This window comes from Nymphalis io, chromosome 8 (genome assembly GCF_905147045.1).
Source record: "Nymphalis io chromosome 8, ilAglIoxx1.1, whole genome shotgun sequence".
Taxonomy (NCBI): domain Eukaryota; kingdom Metazoa; phylum Arthropoda; class Insecta; order Lepidoptera; family Nymphalidae; genus Nymphalis; species Nymphalis io.
The window spans coordinates 5804998-5828715 of record NC_065895.1 but is presented as its reverse complement, the minus strand read 5'-3'; the positions used below and the strand labels follow the sequence as shown (position 1 = coordinate 5828715).

At 34.5% G+C, this 23718-nt stretch overlaps 1 protein-coding gene across 6 annotated transcripts; it reads left to right on the top strand.

Moving 5' to 3' along the window:
• The first annotated feature begins 511 nt into the window (after positions 1–511).
• On the top strand, positions 512–23209 carry LOC126770288 (serine/threonine-protein kinase tousled-like 2). Of its 6 annotated transcripts, XM_050489620.1 has the most exons (17): positions 512–984; positions 7646–7731; positions 9342–9395; positions 17221–17311; positions 17827–17979; positions 18242–18402; positions 19138–19227; positions 19529–19669; positions 19752–19957; positions 20075–20321; positions 20487–20638; positions 21108–21251; positions 21479–21626; positions 21743–21993; positions 22197–22416; positions 22686–22787; positions 22941–23209. In XM_050489620.1, the coding sequence occupies exons 1-17, from the start codon at positions 912–914 to the stop codon at positions 22944–22946; spliced, it is 2325 nt and encodes a 774-aa protein (XP_050345577.1). In that variant the 5' UTR covers positions 512–911; the 3' UTR covers positions 22947–23209. The 6 variants fall into 6 exon arrangements, with proteins under 6 accessions (XP_050345577.1, XP_050345573.1, XP_050345574.1 ...); XM_050489616.1 differs by having other exon boundaries at positions 22686–23209; XM_050489617.1 differs by lacking the exon at positions 9342–9395 and having other exon boundaries at positions 22686–23209.
• The last annotated feature ends 509 nt before the right edge of the window (positions 23210–23718 follow it).

Genomic DNA, 23718 nt, shown 5'->3' with positions numbered 1-23718 from the left:
ATCGGCGCGTCACGTGGCCAGCGCCGGAAGGATGGGGGGTGAGGCCTCGCGGGACGAGGCTGGGGCGTCGGAATGCAGTCACCACCGCTCGATGCACGGCTCGCCGATTGATCGTTTAACTGCTTACCACTAAACCATTACACCTACTGTTAAAACTCCACCAGCCATTTGTATTTCTAACATAACAAATAAAGGGTGAATTTTCTGTAACTAAATCTCTCACGATTATTAAAAAACGGGTTCCTTCTTATTATATATTATTATACTCGTACTTTTAAGAATATCTTATAAATGGTAAAGTAGGGTTCATTTCGCAATTTCCGTAACTATGAAATCATTGGTATATAGCTTTTTTTACTTTTACTTGAAATATTTATATGAGCCCATGTTAGGATAAAATTGTGGAGTACGAGCCCGTAATTGCACCGCGCGGATTGCAGGCAATCGCCCCCGCACCGCGCCCCGGCGCCCCGCTCTCGAACACCGTAAGTAAACAGTCTGGTGTTTATCCGCGTCTCGCTCGCACCGACCGCGTCGCGTCGCGCCTCTGAGGTGCACTCACTGTTCCTATTATTTTCGTGACGGGTATTGCGCCGAAGCCGATTCCCGCATCCTCACCCCGAGACGCGAGGTCCGGTCTCGCGGTAGAGGCGACGGCGACGGCCGTTCGCATCACGAGCCAGTCCACGCCCGGGGCCGATTGTCGTATAGGTTCGCGCCTAATGAAACTTGCGTTTCGTTACCTCGTCTACATCGGTCCCTATTATATATCTAATTCGGTAATATAGCGCAAAGCGCTTCTCTTAACAGTAGACGAAACTAATAGTGTGCGACGGTAGTCGGTTTTAGTGTTCGGATTGTGTGCTGATGATAAACGTGAATGTGAATGGGGTACGGAGCGGAGTTGGAAGATGCATTTCAAGGAGTCGTTTGCGATGAGCGATCGTCCGAACGAGCGCGGCCGGCGCAACTCCCGCTGCAAGGGTGGGTGTCTACTATCTGCGGTGACGGCCGCCAGTGCTCTGCACTCACTCGCTTAACTCTCGACGACTCACGACTGTCCGTATACAATAACAGCTGCTCGCTTCTCACTCATATCGCTCACGCGGTGAATTTATTTGTAACTTTGTACACACAGCATAATTGTCAGCCACTATTTTCTGCCAATCATTCGTTTGTTAAGCGCACGTCTACGTAAAGATTCTGTTTCTGATATTGTTGTTTTACATATTAAAGATCATAATGCACATAACGACTGTAAAGATGTATTTGCTAATACTTAAATAAATATTACTTGTTTTGGTCTATTCTATAACACTTCGTAAAATAATTATCGTGTAAATCTGAGAATATAATCAAGACATTAATTACCGAGTTCTTGAATAATTGATAATAATTAAATACCTTCATACCTATTTTTTAAAAGTAAGGTTAAAACGTCAAATTGTCATAAAAATTAACATTAAATAAGCATATGGCTTAAAAATTTGGAGAAAATTAAACAGTAAATGAAAATTAAAATTATATTATTGTTGTTCTTATTTAGTAATTTGTTCAAATGTTTAAGTTGTTTAAATATTTATTAAAATATAAAATAATCTGTTGGCAGAGCTAACTATTTAGTATCTACGTAATAACATTATTTATTTAGTACGTTTTGTTTTCATTACTGACATAAAAAGGCGAGAGTTATGCAATAGTGTCAGTGGTATCTTCATCTGTCATTAAAATACTTCTTACAAAGATGTTTAGACATTGATTATTATAATTTTATTTTGTATCTATTATATAATCGCAATATTGCAAAATGTACTTAAAACAAAAAAAAAAAGTATGTAGGTAAAAAGAAGTTATTTTCAAGGTCACAAGACTCATCATATTTTTTTTTTCTTAAATTCGGTACTTAATGAATACCAGACTTAAATTGTTTTAGGTTGTTAATATTAAATATATTTTTTTATTTAATGCCAATATTATTACTTTAAAATGAATACAACGGTTCTGTGTAACACGTCAATGCTTATGACATTTACTCCCTAATCTCTCGCGGTAATCATCGCAAGTTACATTAAAAAAAAAATAGATTTTTATTACAATTAAAGAAACGAAAAAGCTTTTCGTGTACGATGTGAAAACGAAATTTTTACATCTTTCGTGAACAGGTTTTCACGTATTTATTTACTCCTTGTGCCCAAGTGAATATCATCAAAACCGGTTAAATATTTTCTCATATGCGAAAATCGCACGTATCAAGATTCAAGCCCTTCAAGGTTTCAATCGTGCTTCTTGTTATCTTCACCAGTAACCTAAATTTGTAGAAAATTGTCATTTATACTGGTAATAATAAAACTTTATCTTTGAAAATAGTACGTAAAGGAATATTTTCCACATAAGTCATACGTATAATCTATAAAATAGTTTTATTTTTATTTATTTATTTCAATAGAGAGAGTATCAATGTACTTAACATTTACAGTTCTGTAAAATCTTTATATTAAATGGTAAAAGGTTAAAAAAATATAAAACGTTAAAGGTTATTGTAACCTTGAAATAGAATACTCCCAATCCCTTTCACTTAAAAATGACTTCTTATCGATCTAATTTCAGGCTAAATTACTATTGTTATTAAACAGCTTGTTAATATGTCGCTTTTATTGTAAATTATGGAAGTAAAATTCTGCTTAAAGTTTTACATGAGACATTAAAATTTATTAGTAAATTTCAAATGAAACGATTACTATTTTATTTTAATACATGTATATAATAATTAATTACATATAGCACTGAAACAAACTAAGTAAATCTTAAAAAACGTTTTATATTATGGACGTTTAAACTTAAATATAACATACAATAACAAAATACACATTACATTTCGTTTACTTAGACCTTATAGCGTTAGTATCGTTCTTCTAATGTTTCCACCATCATTGGCTTGCTTATTTCCCATTAATTTTATATTCCATTCCTTCGGCGCAGGGATTCGACAGTATTTTTGTTGGCTCGTATGAGACCTATGGCACGAGTTGTGTTAGCTCTACTCCTTCGAATGTCAAACTTCTGATGACAGAAAGAAAGAAATCAGTTGTTATGTAACTGGTCACTCGTTATACATTTATTATAATAGTAAAGCCGTAATTCTATAGAATAAATGTTTGAAACTAAACAAATCGTACTCAAGTACTTTAATTTTGTTGAAGATAAATTTTAATTTATTTATTTATTATAAAGATAAATTTAAGCTATAAAAAATAGTAATCTTCCTTCTTATAAATACTAAGTTTATGTGTGTTCGATGCTTGTTACTGTATCAACAAAACTTATTCATAATTATTTCGAGAGAATCGTATGTAACGTATGAAACGTTTAAAGTAACAAGTCTTAACTGTCCCATTGCAAAATAAAGGTCTCTCTCCCGTCGGGATTTGATCGAAGTTCAGAGCTTATTCCATCCATCTGCTAGTTTGCGGATTGATAGAATTACATTTGACATGATACAGGATTCTTTTATGGGTTTTTCTTTCACCGCTGGGCAAGATATATTATAAATACAAGTCACAAAGATTTCACGCAAGAGTCAAAAGTCAAGATTTGAATTCGTAATCCACTGGGCCATCTAGGTAACGTCTAGTATTTAATAACATACTAACATTGGTTCCGTTATGTACTTAATAACAAATGCCTATAACGCACGTTGCATGGCAAGATTGAATTGTTGAGTGACGATTTTATACATAAACAATATCGGTACACTTATTTCTATACCATTACATACTTTAAGATTGACAATTCTGCTTTACGTATTTCCAAAGTGTACAAACGCTTTGACCTTAGTCTTTAAATATTTTAAAATTCCTACCTATGCATATGTACATTACTCGCAAGGTGCAAGGAGCACGTTCCACATACAACTAAGTAAATGTTTTTTTAACATTTGATCAGAGGTGTGTGGTCAACTAGATTACCTGTTATATTAAAGTCTTGATTATATTTCAAGTCAAACAAAAAAGTACAATGTTTCAAAAGGCTTTATATAAACTGAAACCATAACTTTCAAAACATCGGAAAGAAATTGGCGAAGTAATTTTTTGTGTAAGGACTTTTACTGCTTCAGCTTTGCTACCTACAGCTACCTACTTGAAAGTAATCAATAAAAAATAAACTTGTTAAATTAAATCTCATTCCATTTATTTAATAGTTATGCAACTAGAAAAAGCCACATAATAAAATATAAACTGAAACATGGTTATTAAAGGTCCAGTTTAGTTTTTTAAATTTGAGGTAACTTAAGAATATTTAATCATTCGTCAAGTTGGCCATGTTCGACAGTCAGTTCGTTGTAGGCTTTACAGGCTATGCGGTAGGCGGTGCGACGGGGGAGGGAGTCACAGAGGATGGAGGTGAGATCATAGTGGCGAGTGGCCCGGGGAGGCGATCAATATGTACATTGAACATACATACATACCTATATAAATAACGGTGCCTAACTTCTCCCAACTCACTGTCTGCTCCAGATACTGCGCCAAAACCCCGTCCTCCCCTCCCCTCATGCTATTTTACTGATTCTTTTTTATAAACACAGTTGTTATATAAGAATATTCGTATCGAAATCTTGCGTGACGTCTTATCCGTCCGTCTTGATTCCAGTAATTTTCTCACATATACAAAGTCACTTAAAACTATTTTTTTTCATCGACGAGCTTAACTTAAGCCACATATTTTTTATATTTTTATATAAATTCTCAAAAACAGTAAAAAAGATACATAATTTTAATAGTTATTACCAAAATCAATCTTTTATTTATTTGCACTTAAAACTCAAAAAAAAATTAATTACTTATAAAAAATATATTATAGTTTCTTATATGTATTGCATATATTATTATTAACTTGTTTTTCAAAAAATGATACAAGGTTAATATGAAATACCATTTTACTACCTTAGTTAACATGTTTAGTATTCGGATTTTCTAATATCAAAATCAATACTTACTAAACAAAAAATTATATCTAAGAGGTAATTTCTTCAGACTATTATAATACACTATTATTAGAATTCGTTGAAAACTGTTTACTATCATAATTCAGAGCTGGAATATAATAACAGTTTAGATTTTTAAATGATTAATAGGACATTTTAAAAACATAAAATGCAAATATAATGCATGACGAGGGTTCTTTGTTACTGGACACAGAGCCTATGTTATCCATATTTGGACTGGACTGCAGGGCCTTCAGGAAAGTCAGATAAATAGTCTAAAAGTCTAAATAATACAAATTTAGTCTATTTTTTAATATTTTAGTGAATTATTTAATATGTAAATTTATATTATTATTATTTTTTCATTTTTTAGTAGATTTTTGAAAAATATTTTATTTTTATGAACGTACATGATGGTCATAAACATCCAATTAATTGTGTTTATATGCCTAATTAAATGCTTTCATTAAACTACATTTTAGAATCCAAACGTAGACTCGTATATAAATAAAATATTATAATAAAAATAAACCTTTTTTTCTATAAATTGCGACGTAATATCAATACGAGGACGGAGGACCACTTATAAACTTAGTAACTGTCTTTCTTGACTAGCCATGATAACTAATTCTTTCGCGGTCCAATGTCTTTATGACAGGAGCTAAGAAAATAATTATAAAAATACAATTATCAGTTCATAAAAATTGTTAAGGAATGTCGCATAAACGTTTTTTAATACACTAGTATTTTTTACATCATAACAAACCTGTTAAAAAGCTTTCTGGTAGATTTCAAATAAATATATATTTTTATATGAAACAATAATAATTTAATAATTTTCTAAATACATATATTTTATGTCGACTCGCTCACTTGCAATTGCCGTGTCTTCATAAATTTAATTAAACTGTTGTAGAATTTGAACTATCAATACGCAAATATTGTCTTTATATTGGAAACGATTCTTAACTTGATTTGATTTGAGAATATTAGTGTGCAACCATTTTCTACTAAAAGTTTTTAAAATGATACGAGTGCAAAGCATTTAATTTGCAAATTAATTTATTGTGTTCTATTAACGATGCTAAAAACTCAAATTTACGAAATTGAAACCTGTTAAACCATCTTAGTAAATTGTTTGATCGTTTAATTAAACAAATATTTTGGGTGTTTTCAATCCTTTCGAATAAAACATACGAGAAATGGAATATCAGCTTACTTACAAATGAGCATTTCATAACAAAAAAAAAATCGTGATACAAATCAGATTCTTACAAATTATATATATTGTGTATAATTGGCACACTATTTAACTCGTAATTTTAAATAATTGTATGAAAATAATTTATATGTGTGTATATTGTAGTGAATTAGCGTGATATGGATATTTTTAACAACATTTATTATGATACATTTACCTAAGCAATTGGAAAATATTTATTCAATAGTATATATTATTTGAACACTCTTCGCCTGTATACTTTAAATTAAATGTATATTTAATTATTATATAAACAAGTTTTTTTACCTAACTTCATAGCCCAAATGATCGACAGTGATTGATTTTTGATACTTCAAAATGAATATATATATGACATGCCTGAGGTATTTATAATAATTGTTGTTTATCTTTTTTTTTTTTTTATAGAAAAGGAAGGCGGACGAGCATATGGGCCACCTGATGGTAAGTGGTCACCAACGCTCTTAGACATTGGCATTGTAAGAAATGTCAACCATCGCTTACATATCCAATGCGCCACCAACCTTGGGAACTAAGATTTTATGTCCCTTGTGCCTGTAATTACACTGGCTCACTCACCCTTCAAACCGGAACACAACAATATCAAGTATTGCTGTTTTGCGGTAGAATATCTGATGAGTGGGTGGTACCTACCCAGACGAGCTTGCACAAAGCCCTACCACCAGTAAAATCTATTTATTATCGACCTTAACCTTCTCCTCAAAAAGGGAGAGGAGGCGTTAGCCCAGCAGTAGGACATTCGTAGGCTGTTACTGTATTTATTATCAGATTCAAGAACTTGAAAGAATATTATAATATTAATTCTATATTACATTCAAAAAGTTAATTGAATTATCATATTGATTGTTACAATTGAATCCATTTTATAGATTATTAAATATGTAATACCTGTATTTCTATAGTAATTATTTCTGAGAGTATGATTAAATAAACATTTGTGTAGCGGTCGTTCTATATATATTGTTCTCTCAACTAAAATACATATGGACACATAATAGCTCTTAATCGACGTCTGTTGAATTATCCTACACTTTCAATCGATTGTAAGAAATTGAAATGAAAGTGAGAATTTAATAAATAATTTGTTTATGGTAGCAACACTGGCGGTGGTCCTATGTGGTTTGTGTGTGGTAATTTGTTCAATCTTTTCATCTTTAATAGTATACCTCTATATATATAATCTATACGTCAATAAGAAAATGGATATAAAATATATTTCATTTAATATCATTGTTATTTAAAGTAAAACTTTATACATATCACGACGATTAATATATACAAAATATCTCAAAAAGTCTAGAATTTTTTTTTTAATAAAAAAATATTTTTTATTGGACGAAGAAAATTTCTCGAACACATTATCCAGCGCCTATTAATGTGTACTCATGGTGTGTTGTTGTTAGGCGCTGGCGTCAAGATGGAGCATTTCCAGGCGGCGCTGGACCCTCGCAAGCAGGAGTTGCTGGAAGCTCGCTTTCTGGGCGCCAAGGTCAGCATCCATTTTTTTCCAAAAACTTTTATTTTACAATTTTTGATAATAATAAGACTTCAACCTTTTCTTCAGTTAAATAACACAAAAACCTTAGGTAGCTTTTAGCCTATTTCTATATTTATATTTACTAATTATTAAGTTTGTATTTAATTTTAAAATATTTTGTCAGTATCGTTTTCTCTTTTAATTACCGCAATCTATCAATTACAAGATAAAACGGAAACTTTAGATGTACAGGTAGATAATTAATATTTATATCATTGCATTTACTATTAGCCTTCGAACACAGTTACAATGATGTTTTTATGACGATTCTTTTGTTCTCTCGACTCTCGGATTTCTGTGTGGCTCAGTTAGGTTGTTAGTTCAGTTTATCGGTAACGCGGAGACGTTGCTATGTATCACTGGGCTACGTCAGCACACAAGCTCACGCTTACGTGTACAAAAGAAAATGGCCGCATCGCTACAATTATGGAAAGAAACAGGCCCGAACAACTTATATTCGATATGATGTCATTAAATATCCGTTCATTTTGTTATTACTTCTTTATTTAATTCTTTTACTTACGATGTAACGGCCGTAATATTTATTAATTATTTCCTATAATCATTTGTGTTAATCTTTCGTCTATGAACCAATAGTAGGTGTAAAATTGGTTTTATTGTTGGTGATATCTTATTTTGAAATCACATGATTTCTGATAATACGGCGGCTTCGGTTAACTTAATTACCTGACCCGCTGTTGCGCTTACACGCCACGGCAGATCATTGTGCTGTGTCGCACCGCTTATATTATATCTATATATATAGATAGTTTATACACATATATTGTGGTCTCGGGCAAGTAAGTGATGTAGATATGTAATTCCATTATGTGTCTCGCCTCCGTCCGTCCCCCCTTCCCGCACTTCTCTTCTGTTCCCCTCCGTGGACCTATTGACGCGTCATTTTGCCGCGCCAGGGCATTGGTTTTATACGTTGTTTTGCTTTATGGGTTATTCAAATGATCTCTTTTTAACAAATAAGCCCATTATTCGCTCATCATCATCATTATATGTGAGTAACTAACAATTGCAATTATTTGAAGTCGACCCACATTTTCTTAATTATTTATCGCAATGTATGTACTACACCTATATTGGTTGTTATGGCGTACCGTTCTCGGTCTATTATAATGAGCGTCGTAGGTATGAGACTACCATTTCGTCATTCGACAACAAGATGGCGGACGGACATAAATAGTTTGCCGGTAAATGTACGTTTGTGACTTATCAACCTACAAACAGATTGGTGCTCTCACTGCCTGACTGCGCGGAATCAGAGCGCAAAGTGCCTACGTAATACATTTAGAACATTGCTCTGTTGGACTCTTTGCATTATTCAAATGCAATAAATTTAGTATCGGAACTTGTAATGAAATTGATTTTAAGAAAATGATATAAATCTCAATAAAATGAACTATACCTATGTAATGAAATTGTTACGTATGCGGAACGCTGTTCAGAATATTGTAATACAAAACAGTTCTAATTATAAATCGCTCTTAAAGCATAGAGGGGTTTCTAAACGCATGGTTTACATGAGCGCATTGATCGCGTGCTTGCAGGTGAGCGCAGGGGCGATACTAGTAGAAACCCAACGAGTCACCGAGTTCAGGACGGTGAGTTTAGCCATTTTTGGTTTTACTTTCAAACGTACGTCTCATAATATTATCACATATCGCTTTGGCCGCCGCTCGCATTGTATGACTATCTATTGCATGATGGCATACGCTAAATTTAGATTATTGTATCTGTGCTACACTTACTGCGTGGCGCCAGTCACCTTGATGGTTTTATTGGGTTCGTGCGACGACCGATAATAATATTGATTTATCGATTTAACTGGATCTATAAAACGGTAAAATTATATTTTAGTATTTTATTAAGACGTATTCAAATATACATATAAAAGAACGGCTGTCCAGTAATTTGGTACTTATATTAAATTAGTCATCGCAACGTTATTTAATTGCTATCGTTTATTTATCTTATCTTTTGAATACAAAATGGACATGTTTATGAAAATAAAGATAATTAATTGAAAACATGTCGACTCAACACGGGGACAATGTTGGCGAGAGTGACAACTAAAGTCGAGAATGTAGATATTTGCGTGTGCAAGAGAGCTAGAATATGTCGGCGGTTTTGCGGACGGCCTCGATGAGCATGGCAAGCGGCTTAGGCTCGGGGCCGCGGGGTCACCGACACTGCACCGCGCCCCGCGTCTGTCTATCACCAGCCAACTACCCCATAAACATACACATGCAACATCAAAATATCTTATTACACACGTTGTTTTGGTAAACAACACCTTTACATTTGTTTTATGTGTACACTTTTATTTTCACTTTTAGGCAAATATAATCTATTTATATTTTTCTATACACATAATTGCAGTTATGAATACATATATCGAATTACAAAGTATGTTGGGTGTTGCACGTTACCTAAATTTGAAACCGAAGTTTATATTTGATTTCTGTAGTCGTTTAAAAGGAAATAGAGAAAAATAGGTGGGCGTAAAACAGCGTTCAATCGGTCGGTTTGCACATTCAACACGAAGGGAAATTATAACATGGCGCATTCGGCCTCGCCCCGCCTCGGCTACAATGTGCCGCCAAACCTCATTCCAACGCTTAGCCGCCCGGTTCCGCAGTTATTTTTACACAACCCGACCTTTCGCACCGATCGTCACCGCACTCCAGCATAATTTATCTAAATCGCACTCACTAACAATTGGTATACATTTCACTATTCAGGCACGAGGCACAAATTATGAAAATTGGATATTAAATTTAGCAGTACTATATATCGCTACCATCATAGGACGTGTTTTCGAAAGTAAAATCGTAATTGTTTAAATGTAATGTTTACGTCACGTACATTGCATACGAAACGTCCGCTCGTACAGACTGCCGCGGAGGCAATGAACGCGCGCTGCGGGGCTAGCGGAGGCGGGCGGGCGGTCTGTCATGCGTCAGCTGAGCGTCACGCCGCGACATTGCAAGGTCCGCCCGTACCGCCTCGCCTGACCCACTGCGCCGCACCGGCCGGCTTGAAACGCCGGTTCTTATAACTATATACAAACCGTTTTATAAAGACAAATATAACATGATTGATTACCACATTTCAAGTAAATTTATATGGCAAATCCTTAATTTTACTTATTTCAATTGTAGTAAAAACTTGCGATAAGTAGAGCGCATTAGCCAGCCGGTTCGCCCCAAGGCGACACGTCATTTGTTGTGAATGGAGCGCCGCGCATGCTCGCTACGCTCGCTTGACTTGCTTTGTCGACTCGAATCGTATTCGACAATAAGATATATAGGTATATACATACATGTATACATTCAATTAATATCTTCGATTAATAAAAATTTCAGCTTTTAGTGACCTCTTTTATCTATACTGCTTCTAATGCGTAATCATATTAGTAGTAGAATTTTATATTTATACTCTTGTTATTAGCCAAACAAGTTATAAAAATAGAACTTAGTTTATAATAGACACGTTTTTGCTAAATAAATATAAGATTATCGGTTGTTAATCATAATGTAAAACAAAATTGTTTTTTTTTTTTATAGAATAGGAAGGCGGACGAGCATATGGGCCACCTGATGGTAAGTGGTCACCAAACGCCCTTAGACATTAGCATTGTAGGAAATGTTAACCATCGCTTACATCACCAATGCGCCACCAACCTTGGGAACTAAGATGTTATGTCCTTTGTGCCTGTAATTTAATTACACTGGCTCACTCACCCTTCAAACCTGAATACAACAATACCAAGTACTGCTGTTTTGTGGTAGAATATCTGATGAGTGGGTGGTACCTACCCAGACGAGCTTGCACAAAGCTCTACCACCAGTAAAACTCATGCTGCCGCTCATGTAAATTTGAAAGAAACTATCTCACTTTCTTAGATTCTTAAGCTAGAAATCATTTTTTGGAAGTCTTGATTCGTTCTTGTTTAATTTTTTTTAAGTTTTATCTCAAAGTGCAGACTCATTTTAAATCTTTTTAGTAACGCAATTTTAAATACACGTTACTTTAAAAAATATATTACTCATTTATTGATAAGTGAATAGTTATGTTATCACCGAGTTGCTAAATAACTACTTTTGTGGTTAAATATCAACTACTTGTTACTTTTAAACAAATATTTATTATAAATCTTTACTAACTTAAAATGTTTTGTAAAGAAACATGGCTTACATTTATTCTATATATATATATATATATATATATATATATTTACTGGTGGTAGGGCTTTGTGCAAGCTCGTCTGGGTAGGTACCACCCACTCATCAGATATTCTACCGCAAAACAGCAATACTTGATATTGTTGTGTTCCGGTTTGAAGGGTGAGTGAGCCAGTGTAATTACAGGCACAAGGGACATAAAATCTTAGTTCCCAAGGTTGGTGGCGCATTGGATATGTAAGCGATGGTTGACATTTCTTACAATGCTAATGTCTAAGAGCGTTGGTGACCACTTACCATCAGGTGGCCCATATGCTCGTCCGCCTTCCTATTCTATAAAAATATATATATATATATATATATATATATATATATATATATATATATATATATATATATATATATATATATATATATATATATATATTGTAAAACGGATACAAGTTTATTTTTAATATCTACGAAATGTAAAAATCGCTAAAATGATGATAAAACTTATCTGTAACAGATAAATTTAAAAAAAAGAGTGGTGTAATAATGTAAGTCACGTTTGTTAATAAAGTCACGTCACTAAACTATCAAACAATGATTTATGTTCAAAAAAACTTACTCAAGTGAAAGCTTTTTGGCGAAAATAAAATAAAGACCGTTAACTAACTCGTAAGCTATAAAACGTTAATATGAGAAGTTAGCTGTTAGTGCATAGAATGCTAGCACAATAAATAATCAATAGTGCAGGGTCGGATTCGAATCTTGTGGCGCCTCGTTGGCGTTGCACACTTGTGGCTGGTATTGCGCCCTGCCCTCCCTCGCCCGCTCTCACCTCGGGGCCTGCACACCCCTCGCACTAGAAAATTGGGTTAAACAGCACGCGGCTGAATACCGCACCGGAAGAGGGGATTTCGGGGTCCGTGGAACTGCGCTTCCACAATGAATGCGGGACAGAGATGTGACTGAGTATTGATTGTCTTCAACATCGAGACGCAGTTTCCTGCGGCGCAGTTTATGCACACGCCCCTAACAATCTTGCTATTTTATAAAACGACCAAACAATTCTTGTTTTTCTGATCCTTGACCACACATTTTGTTTTATTATTATTATCACTTTGACCGAATGTATTAATCTAGAATTATTAAATATCGATTAAATTGCATAATAGAATACATTCAACTTTTTGGAACATACAGCGACAAGGCAGTGTTCATTACCCCTTAATACAATTTAATTTCTTTTAACGGAAATTAAAAAGAATATTTCTTATGATAAACACTATTTTATATCAGTCTTTGTAAGTTTATAAATGTACCGTTAACATTAAGAAATAGTTACGTAACTCTTGTGCATTTTTATTATAAACTTTTTATTACTCTTTTTTTCTTCGAAGAATTTGATGTCAATTAATCTAACATTAATTAATTATGCGAATGCTCGAGGTATATGGTACGTGGACCAATAATATATTATGCTTCGACGTACGTAAATATTGTTGCCAGCTCGCTAACTTTCCATTCGCCTGGTGCTAGGTGTGCTAAATATAGACACGACAATAAGTTCTACGAGGTAAATCATTCGACGTTTTAGACATTAACTAAATGATTACACATTAATATATAATATTTGATAGTTACGACCCGCACGAACTTCGCTATTATTATACTTAAATTCAGTATTTTAAGTTCTGATACTCTTCTCTAGTGATCCCTTGCCTAAACATAAGTATATCAACCGACGGAAAAATATCATTCACACTCCTTGCATGAATCCTTTAACATCTCATAAACGCCATAACACATAAATGCAATGATTTAACGTAATTACCGCCCGGTCAAAGGTTTAAAAATTATAATCTCATTTTCTTTCGATTTTTTTAGACAAATTAAGGTCAAGTGACTTGATATTTTCATAGGTTTTTTATATGTAATAAAAAGTAATTCTGTAGGGCCATAACTTCTAGTTGAGAAATATTAATACATTATATGTAGTTCAACCAGTTTGCGACGAACTCTCTCATCGGCGATTTTCTATTTGACTGCATTGAAGTAATAAAGTATATCTCATAAAATATAATACGATGTAAATATATAATAAAAAGCCTTGAAACTTGATTTATTGTGATATGAAAATTCTGTTATACGGAACAGTAATGTTTACGTAAATAATATCTAAAAATTAAAAAAACAAACTTCTTTATTTTTTTGGTGTTAAATATAGAAATTGCATACGTGACTATTCTATATGTTAGTTTTTAATTTGTTTGTAAATTGACTGATTCTAACGCTTGTTATCTGATACACACGTCAGTTAGCCTTGCCAGAAAATGAGACGTCGATATTCTAACTCATATCGACATCACGTGATACATTATTATTCTTATCGTTAATTTGATTCAGTCGAAATGCGTTGCATTCGCTTAAATATTGCTCAGTTGTTAGTTCAGCAAGGAGGTGGGTTGCTTTGAATTGAAGAGGCGGGGGCAGGAGGCACCGGAGGGAGTGCAGAGCGGCAACGTTACGATGATAATACTAATATGCCCGTATGATATGTTTTCACCGTGATACGCTGTGTCCAAAACTCACAAGTTTTTGTGATCGTTATTTATTTTATAAATATTATTATCGATAGCTACTCCGCTTTATTAGATAACATAGTATTACAAAAAGTTTGCGATAACGAATTCAATAAAATCTATGTATTTTCCATTTGAAATTTAACATAGCTAACTGAAGCTGTGTATTGTTTACAATAAAATGTTACGTAACCTTACTTTATATAGCGACTCGTGAAATAAGCTGTTTGTATTTCTGCGAAGATAAGGTGAAGCATTATAGTCGGTTAAATTTATATTTATTACATTATATTAATGTTGTATTTCAATTATAATTTTTTAAAGTCGCAATGTTCAGAAAACATTAAATTTACATAGCTTTTGAAGCAGCTGGTATAAAAACATAACTATGTTTATGTATAAGAATTTTAAATAATGCAAGAATAAAAAAAGGTATTATTCTTTGAATTTATTACGGTTTTTATTTGGTCAGAGTAGAGTGTCAGCTGCAAAAGTCTTAACTACGACTGTTTATTTCCTTTTGTATATTGGTAAAATCTGATTTGGTATTTGTTTTTAGACTAAAACTTTTAACATACATATTGAAATAGTATCTAAACGAATTGCTTTTCTTTAGCAACGCTTACCTTGTAATCGATTAAAATGAATTCAATCTACAATTATTACATTATTGTATTATTGAAACTACACTTCGATAAGAATAAGATTAATAGATTGGTGCTTATTTCACCAAGCTTCTCTAACTTTGAGTGGTGGATAAATATGTCAGAGTTTCATCAGACCTGTGTAGGTTTCCTCACGATGTTTTCTTTCACCGCCAGATACGAAATCTGCTATAAATGCGATTTAAACGCACGAAAACTCAAAGGTGCTTGCCCCGTTTTGAACCCACGGCCTTTTATTTTCTAGTATAATATCCGATGAGCAAGCTCAGGTTCGATTTTCAATTCATTTAAAAAATCACTGCAAATGTATTGTATGATAATAACCTTAAGGCTCTGTAACGTTGAAACAATTAGTGTTTGTTTGCAAGATGACTATTATTGGTGACTGCAATTAATTTTATTAATAGGATTATTTATTTATGACCACATCTCAGCATATACTTTGAAAATGAAATTAAATTTAATGAGACTTAATATAAAAGCGGTAATATGCGTTATCTTCGGTCTTTCCAGTAACATAAAGAACAATAGAACAAAGACACTGATTGAATGTAGCTCAAGCAATTTCCTAACATTATTTTTATTTAGCAACATAATATATTTGATCGTACTATTTATCGCACGAAAGCTTGATGTTGTTATTTTATTTTTGTTTTGTGAATTATATTTTCTCGTAACTAAAATAAGATAAAAATCATTCAACAAACCGTATTTTTTTGTAAAATTGTTTACCATTCAAAAGAAATTTAGCTCTACCTGATTTTGGTGAATCACATTTTTTCTAGGCAGGTGAAAAATTAGTATTGTTATTTGAGACGTGGTAATAACAAGAATTATAAAAACGGGATGGTACGTAACATTACAAGTTCCTACGTCTGTAGTTTGGCCTGCGTATTATCATGATAGTTATCATAATTGTTTTCGTTTTACATGTAATTTACTAAATGTATCTAATTATTATTTGATAAAAACATGAAATGCTATATTTTTTAATCTAGGAGCAATAAAATAACTGAAGTCAATGTTATGGTTACGGTTTATTTATCTCTATAAATAATAATTATTTACAATGTTTGTTACGTTAAAAGATTATCGTGCGTGGTGCTTGGCCACATACGGCATACCTATGTACATTTAGGTAGGTACGTACATAGTACGTACCTACCTTCATATCTGTTTATGTTGGTACATCGCGGCACAGACGCCTACGTAACACGTCCAGTAAGCAGTTTGTTGTGGGGCACGAGCGCCGATATCACGTACTCGTTCGCCGCAGGTCGGTGGCACTCCGCCCGCCACCCGCCGTTGCCACCGCACCTCGTTGCGGGAATAATCGGTCAAGTCGATTTCATTCCGACTGATTTTGTATATTTTCATTACATATTCTTGATTTCATCTTTTTGCTGAACCTTTCCGCATATTATTGTGCAAATTCCATATCTACTTATCTTCTGTATTACATCAAACCAAAATTAAAGTTTCTTATTAATTTCAAAAACTATTTTAAAAAAATTGCGATATCCTACAATGCAATTATAGGCTGTTGACCTGCCGTTCTAAATTCTAATGCGATCTACACCGGTCACGCCAAACTTGCAGAGTACATGTATATAAAACTTTCAATTTATGGCCATATCAGTGTTATGTTTTATTGGATTAACAATGCTTCTGGCCTTGTATCCTTGTAAAATGGCGCCTCGCCCGTCGTTATTATTATTACATTCGAAGCGAACTTCGTGACGATCTCCATTCTCCAGCCCCCCGCTTCAACGCTCCCCGCGGATGCGTATCCGATTGTCGCGAGCCGACGACTGGCGTTTACGACTTGTCAAACAAGTTAGGTTATACGGACTATTGAAGCGAAAACTTAAGAAAATTATCAAAAATGAACTTATTAACGCGTAAATAATTTGTGAGTAGTGTTAATTGTGATTATAAATGCCCGTACTGTACGTGAAAACAGAAATAAACTGGGCGAGTCATATGTAAAGACGCCATCTTTCTTTACAGATGTCAGCTGGGTCACAAATTCAGATGGCACCACAAACTACTGTCAACACGGGGCAGCCACTACATAATCAGGACTCCAATATGAGCACAGGTAAAGTGTGTACAAGTGGTAGAAGTGCAGTTTAACCTTGTGATGTGATCAGTGAAGTTAGTGTTTGCCACTAAACGCTCACAAATTCGCTGGAAGCTAATCTTATTTACGAACTTTGAGGACTAAAACTTCTATGGATAACTGCCATCGAAAAAAGGATTGTGACGTCAACTTTTCGTGTATAATGCCGGATAGGAACTGTGAAAGTGTAATTATTTCTTCTGTGATCCAAAACTATTGCGTGACACAATGCATGACTATAAAAGTGGAACTAACGTGAACCACATCGGTCTGCTCAGCTCTTTGTCGAAAAGTGAGTTAATGTTTATTTCCCTGAACACTGAGCTTGTGACCAGTAGATTTTCTTGTATGTCCTAATTTTGAATGTGTAGGTAAATTTATTTCTTAAGTTCTTACAAAATAATAAACTGTTATTTATAAATTATAGTACCCTTTAATGTTGTCAAAAATAATATTTCTTTATAATTATAGCAATATCTTGCGCATCCTTTCAGGGTCTTCGCATAGTGACAAAGAAGTCGATGCCTTGACTCCTGAAAAATCTGCCGCTATGCGAGGTTCAAATGCAGTCCCCGGCAGTGCTCTTGTGCCACCGAGTGGTGCCACACCTACTATAGCAATGCCAGAAAGAAAGAGGAAACGAAAAGGTGTGGTATTTATTATATTGTTAGCGCTTGAGGATTCATAAGTACTTGTAAAAGTCTATTTGAATAAAAGATATTTTGATTTGATTTGATCTGAGATAAGATATAAAGTATATTATAGGGTAAAATCTCATTTAGTAGCAAGCTGCATATAGTCTAAACTATAACTATAATATATACAAAATTTTGAGTTTATACTTAGTTTTTATTTATGATAAATATAAATGATAGAATTCATAATTACCTTAATAATATGTTTTCCCAGGGGAAGAAGGTGTAGGCGGTGGTGGAGGAGGTGGAGGTAAACAGAGGCACAATTCATCAGATAAAAATATTCGAGAATATTTTTCTAAACACCCCTCATCCAGTCCTGTTCGGCATGCCGGAGCTAAGTCACCTTCACCGCAGGGCGCTAATTATCCTATGGTAACAAAATATTTATTGTATTTTATTATTCTCAAGTATTAAGTTACTAAAAACAGTTAGTATTTAATAATCAGTAAACAATATATTGCATGTAGTTTAACTGCATTGTCAGTCTAGTTACTAGAGGGTATCTTCTAGAAATTCTTAGAGAAGACAAGAGTTTTGTGTTATCTGTGTTTAGAGTCCATGTCTGAGAATGCACATAAAATCATTCATGTTTTCCTTTTTACTGGTATTGTCGGATTATGAGAGTGTTCTTATATTTTTGGCTGACTGCCTGCCTACCTCGTTGGTCTAGTGGCTAGATATAAGAACACAGACCTTTAGGTCCTGGGTGAAAATCAAAGGTTGGGCCAATATAAAGTTATTGGGTTTTAGGGTTGCCGTACCATTGAATTATGAGTTAGGGAATAGAGTGCACCTGTGTTTGCACACACTTTACACCATAATATGTACTACAAAGTTGACAAATCTCTCTTGAGATTGTCTGCTGTGTCCGAAATCCTATCATTATATTTTTGGATACCATAATATTTGGTCAGGAGCAAATAAAAATTACTTAAATTATGTGGAACTTGTTGCTAAACATTGAATGAATATATGATATTGTTAGATTCTGATAGATTGATGTACAATTGCACATCTTTAATATCATTTTTATAATTTACTCGTTGTTTAAAAACATTTTAAAATAAGAAATAAAATTATAATAATATAAATAAATTTATTTTGTAGTACCCACCGTCACCTTCATCGTTACTACCTTCGGGAGCTGACTTTTTACGTTCCGCCTCACAACAGCGACCTCACACTTCTGTAAAACAGGTAGGTATTTTTGCAATCAATAAACTTTGTCCATGTTATTTCAATATCTTTTATATCTATACTATATTAAGTTTAAGTGTGTTTGTTTCAACATCCAATATAATCTCATCCAATTCTATACACAACTTAATCTACCAGTATGATTAAAAATAACTTTTTGTATCGGACCGACCCATTTATTAAGAAAGGTTACAGACTATAATCATAACGTCACACTATGACCCATAGGAGCCATAGCGTTTAACGCGGTGAAACCGCACGGAGAAGCTACTAGTTAAATAATGTTTGATTTTTGGTACAGATTCAAACAGAACTGACATGTCAGAGGATACAAGAGTTAGAAACTCAAGCTTCATCTGACTTAGAAGTAAGAAACAATAGAATAGAAGAATTAACAAGAAGTAATGAAGAGTTAAAACATCAAGTTCAAGCACAGAGCAAGGTATGGTAACAAATATGTATTAAGTAACTATTTAGTTCACAGAGTCAAATGTAAGTTACTTAAATCAATTTAAAAATTTCAGGTTATAGATCAGCATAAGTCACATATAAACAAATGTATAGAAGTGGTAAAGAAATTGTTAAATGAGAAAAGTACTATTGAAAAAAAGGAAGCACGACAGAGATGTATGCAAAATAGATTAAGGCTTGGACAGTTTGTTACACAGCGTGTCGGTGCTACTTTCCAAGAGAACTGGACTGATGGATATGCATTTCAAGAACTTACAAGGTTGGTTCATTTTAGTTACAGTAAGATAGATGTACATAGTGGTTTAATATAATATGCTTTTAATCACATAGTTTGTGTTTTGAATAACCAAACAAATAATCATTTACTCTTTTAAAGGCGGCAGGAAGAAATCACAGCAGAGAAAGAGGAGATTGATAGGCAGAAGAAATTATTGTCGAAGAAGCGGCCCTCAAACAACGAGGGCGGTGGCGGACGAGGCAAGCGTACGTCCAGCGTATCTGCGCCCACAACGCCGCAGCCGCAGCCGCTGCATAACGGCACGGACGCGCCCACCTTCCTCAAACCTGACCCGCTGCCCAGTATGACGTGGCAAGAGTACTATGAGGCTGATGAGATATTAAAGGTCAGTTAAACTTAGACAGAATGGTTTCAATTTTTCTGTAAGATCAATATAAATATGCATGCATGCATGCTTACTATTCTTGCTTTTTTTTTGTTTCTGAGATAGTTACTGAAATATCAAAATAATATTTGTATACAAATGCTAATATTATCTTATTCTTTGTAGTTGAGGCAAAGTGCCTTAAAAAAAGAAGATACAGATTTGCAGCTAGAAATGGAAAAATTAGAAAGAGAAAGAAACCTACACATTCGAGAACTAAAGCGGATACATAATGAAGACCAAAGCCGTTTTTCACAGCATCCTGTGCTCTCTGATAGGTAAGGTGTTGATTTAACTTTGATACAATAGTAACTGAAAGTAAAAACATTGCAATCAAAAGACAAAAATAAATTTTGTTAAATATTTTTTTTATACAGTATTATTACAGTATGTTTCGTCCACGCGAGCTGGTTCTCGATGTCACCGCCTAACTGTGACATCAATTCCATCGCGCACAAAGAAAATTGGCAACTCCTTTCTTTGTCGCACTACCAAAATATGGAATTCCTTACCAGCTCACGTGTTCCCCTCCTCTTACAACCCGGGTTCCTTCAAACGAGGCGTGAAGAGGTATCTTGCGGGCCGGCAGGGCGGTGACGGCTAGTACAGAACATTGTTCCCGACTGTACTGGCCGCCGTCGCGTTTGGACTCTACTACCACTTACCATCAGGTGGAGTAGAGTCATTTGCCATCCCGGACATATAAAAAATAATAATAATAATAATAATGTGATTGTATATTTCCAGATATTTGCTGCTAATGCTTTTGGGTAAAGGTGGATTTAGCGAAGTTCATAAAGCATTTGATCTCCGGGAGCAGCGTTACACTGCCTGCAAGGTTCATCAGCTTAATAAAGACTGGAAAGAGGACAAAAAGGCCAACTACATCAAGTGAGTCTGTATACCAGCCCTGTTTAAGCAATATAAATGTCTTTAGTTTTGATGGGCATTTTGTTGCACTGCTTTTTGTCATTTTTTTAACACATTCTATAACCAGAACCTGTTAATTTAGTGTCGCAATTATAAGCTTTTTTTGTGGAATAGTTGATATATACATTGTATGACAAAATGAACTATTGCTTTGAAAAATTATTTAAACCTTGTCTTATTCATTTCAGACATGCACTTAGGGAGTACAATATACATAAGGCACTAGACCACCCTCGGATTGTTAAACTTTATGATGTGTTTGAAATAGATGGAAACTCGTTTTGTACAGTTCTTGAATACTGCAATGGACATGACCTCGATTTCTATCTCAAACAGGTAATTAAAAATAAAATACTTATGTATTAACTTAACAAATGAATTTATTATCATGATGAATATATATTATTTTAATTTGACATTAAAACTATTGACACGGTATCTAATTATTTTAGCATAAGACAATACCAGAGCGTGAGGCGCGGTCTATTGTGATGCAAGTAGTGTCAGCCCTTAAGTACCTGAACGAGATTAAGCCGCCGGTGATACATTATGACCTAAAGCCTGGTAATATCCTGCTGACGGAAGGTAATGTTTGCGGCGAAATCAAGATCACGGACTTTGGCCTTTCCAAGGTGATGGACGAGGAGAACTACAATCCTGACCATGGCATGGACCTAACCAGCCAAGGTGCAGGCACTTATTGGTAAGTAAATAATATAATTATATTGCTTAAAACTTTACTATATGAATTCCTTTTTAAATAAAACAATAAACTACAGAACAATTTTTCAATATTCTCAATGATCATACAATAATTAGATCTGACATTTAATATTATCAGCTTTTTCTTTTGTGAGTATAAATGCGAAGAATAAATTAAATCAAATATACTGTTTTGTTTTCAAGGTATTTGCCACCAGAGTGTTTTGTAGTCGGCAAGAACCCACCAAAGATCAGTAGTAAGGTGGATGTTTGGAGTGTAGGTGTTATCTTCTATCAATGCCTGTACGGCAAAAAGCCCTTTGGACATAACCAGAGTCAGGCTACAATTCTAGAAGAAAATACTATTTTAAAGGCAACTGAAGTTCAGTTTGCCAACAAACCTACAGTCAGTAATGAGGCTAAGGTGAGTGACATTAAAAAAATGTACTATATAAGATATTTTGTAATAAGACAATAACTTCGATAGAAAAATTTCCAATGTAATCATCTATTATTATAATATAACTAGCTCATGTCCATGCACAATATCTATCGGTTAATTGTTTTGATTGCTAATAAGTAAAATCGATGAGCTATAAAAAGGGTTGTCAATCTTTTGGAAAAAAATCATAAATTTTTTGTATTTTAAAATAAACATCAAGTATATTAACAAATCGTGTGTTCTAATACCAGAGCTTCATCCGCGCGTGCTTGGCGTATCGCAAGGAGGAGCGAATCGACGTGTTCGGGTTGGCGCGGCACGAGTACCTGCAGCCGCCCATGCCCAAGCCGCGCGGCGCGGCGGGCGCGGGGGCGGGCGCGGGCGGCGCGGGCGCGAGCGCGGCGGGCGCGGGCGCGGCGCCGGCTGCCTTCAGCGCGGGGCTGTTCGCGGCGGGCTCGTCGTCCTAGCCGCGCCGCGCGCGCCCGCGCCGCCCGCGCCCGCCGCGCCCCTGACGCCGAGGCGCGCTCGCCCCGACCGGCCCGCGTATTCGCCGCGTGTTCCCCTGTCGCGCGACGTACGCGCGACTAAAATGACTATATCATTTACGGATTAAATTGTTTAAGATTATGCTTACTGTTGACTGTATTTATTGAGCGGTGATAAAATGTGATTCTCCATTTATGAATGGTTTTTCCTTTTGTCACTAGAGAAGAATCCTTGGGACTATCCCTAGCATATTATATAAGTTATCCCTATTAAAAAAGTTAAAATATGAGTGCGGTGTTTGTTTGTATTGCTATTGACCCTTTTCGTAAAAAATGAGCGACATGTCACATAGTGCAGAGTGCAGACGTTTCGATTGTTTAAATCTTCGCTCTCTACTAATTGCAAACGATTGAATCGTTAACATTTAGGTCTTTCAAACGTGGCATCGGGATATCGCCACTATACGTGATAATACTTTGAAATAAAAAAGGTTTTGAAGGAATAAGCCGCGGTTTTATTTATACTACGGTGCCTTGTTTACGCCGATTCGATTTTTTTTGCAAGATAAAAATACTGCTGCAACGTACTTTATATATATTTGATGTATATATACTTCTTACGAGACTAAGAAACTAGAACAATAGAATAATTCTAATATTAAATAGTTAATAAATTTGAATATGTATGTAATAATCTGAACTAAGTTTCATACATTTTTTCTATTTAATTTGATTTAATAATGTCAGCCTGTCAGACTTTAAACAAGATGTATACAATAAATAAGTAGTGATTGTAGAA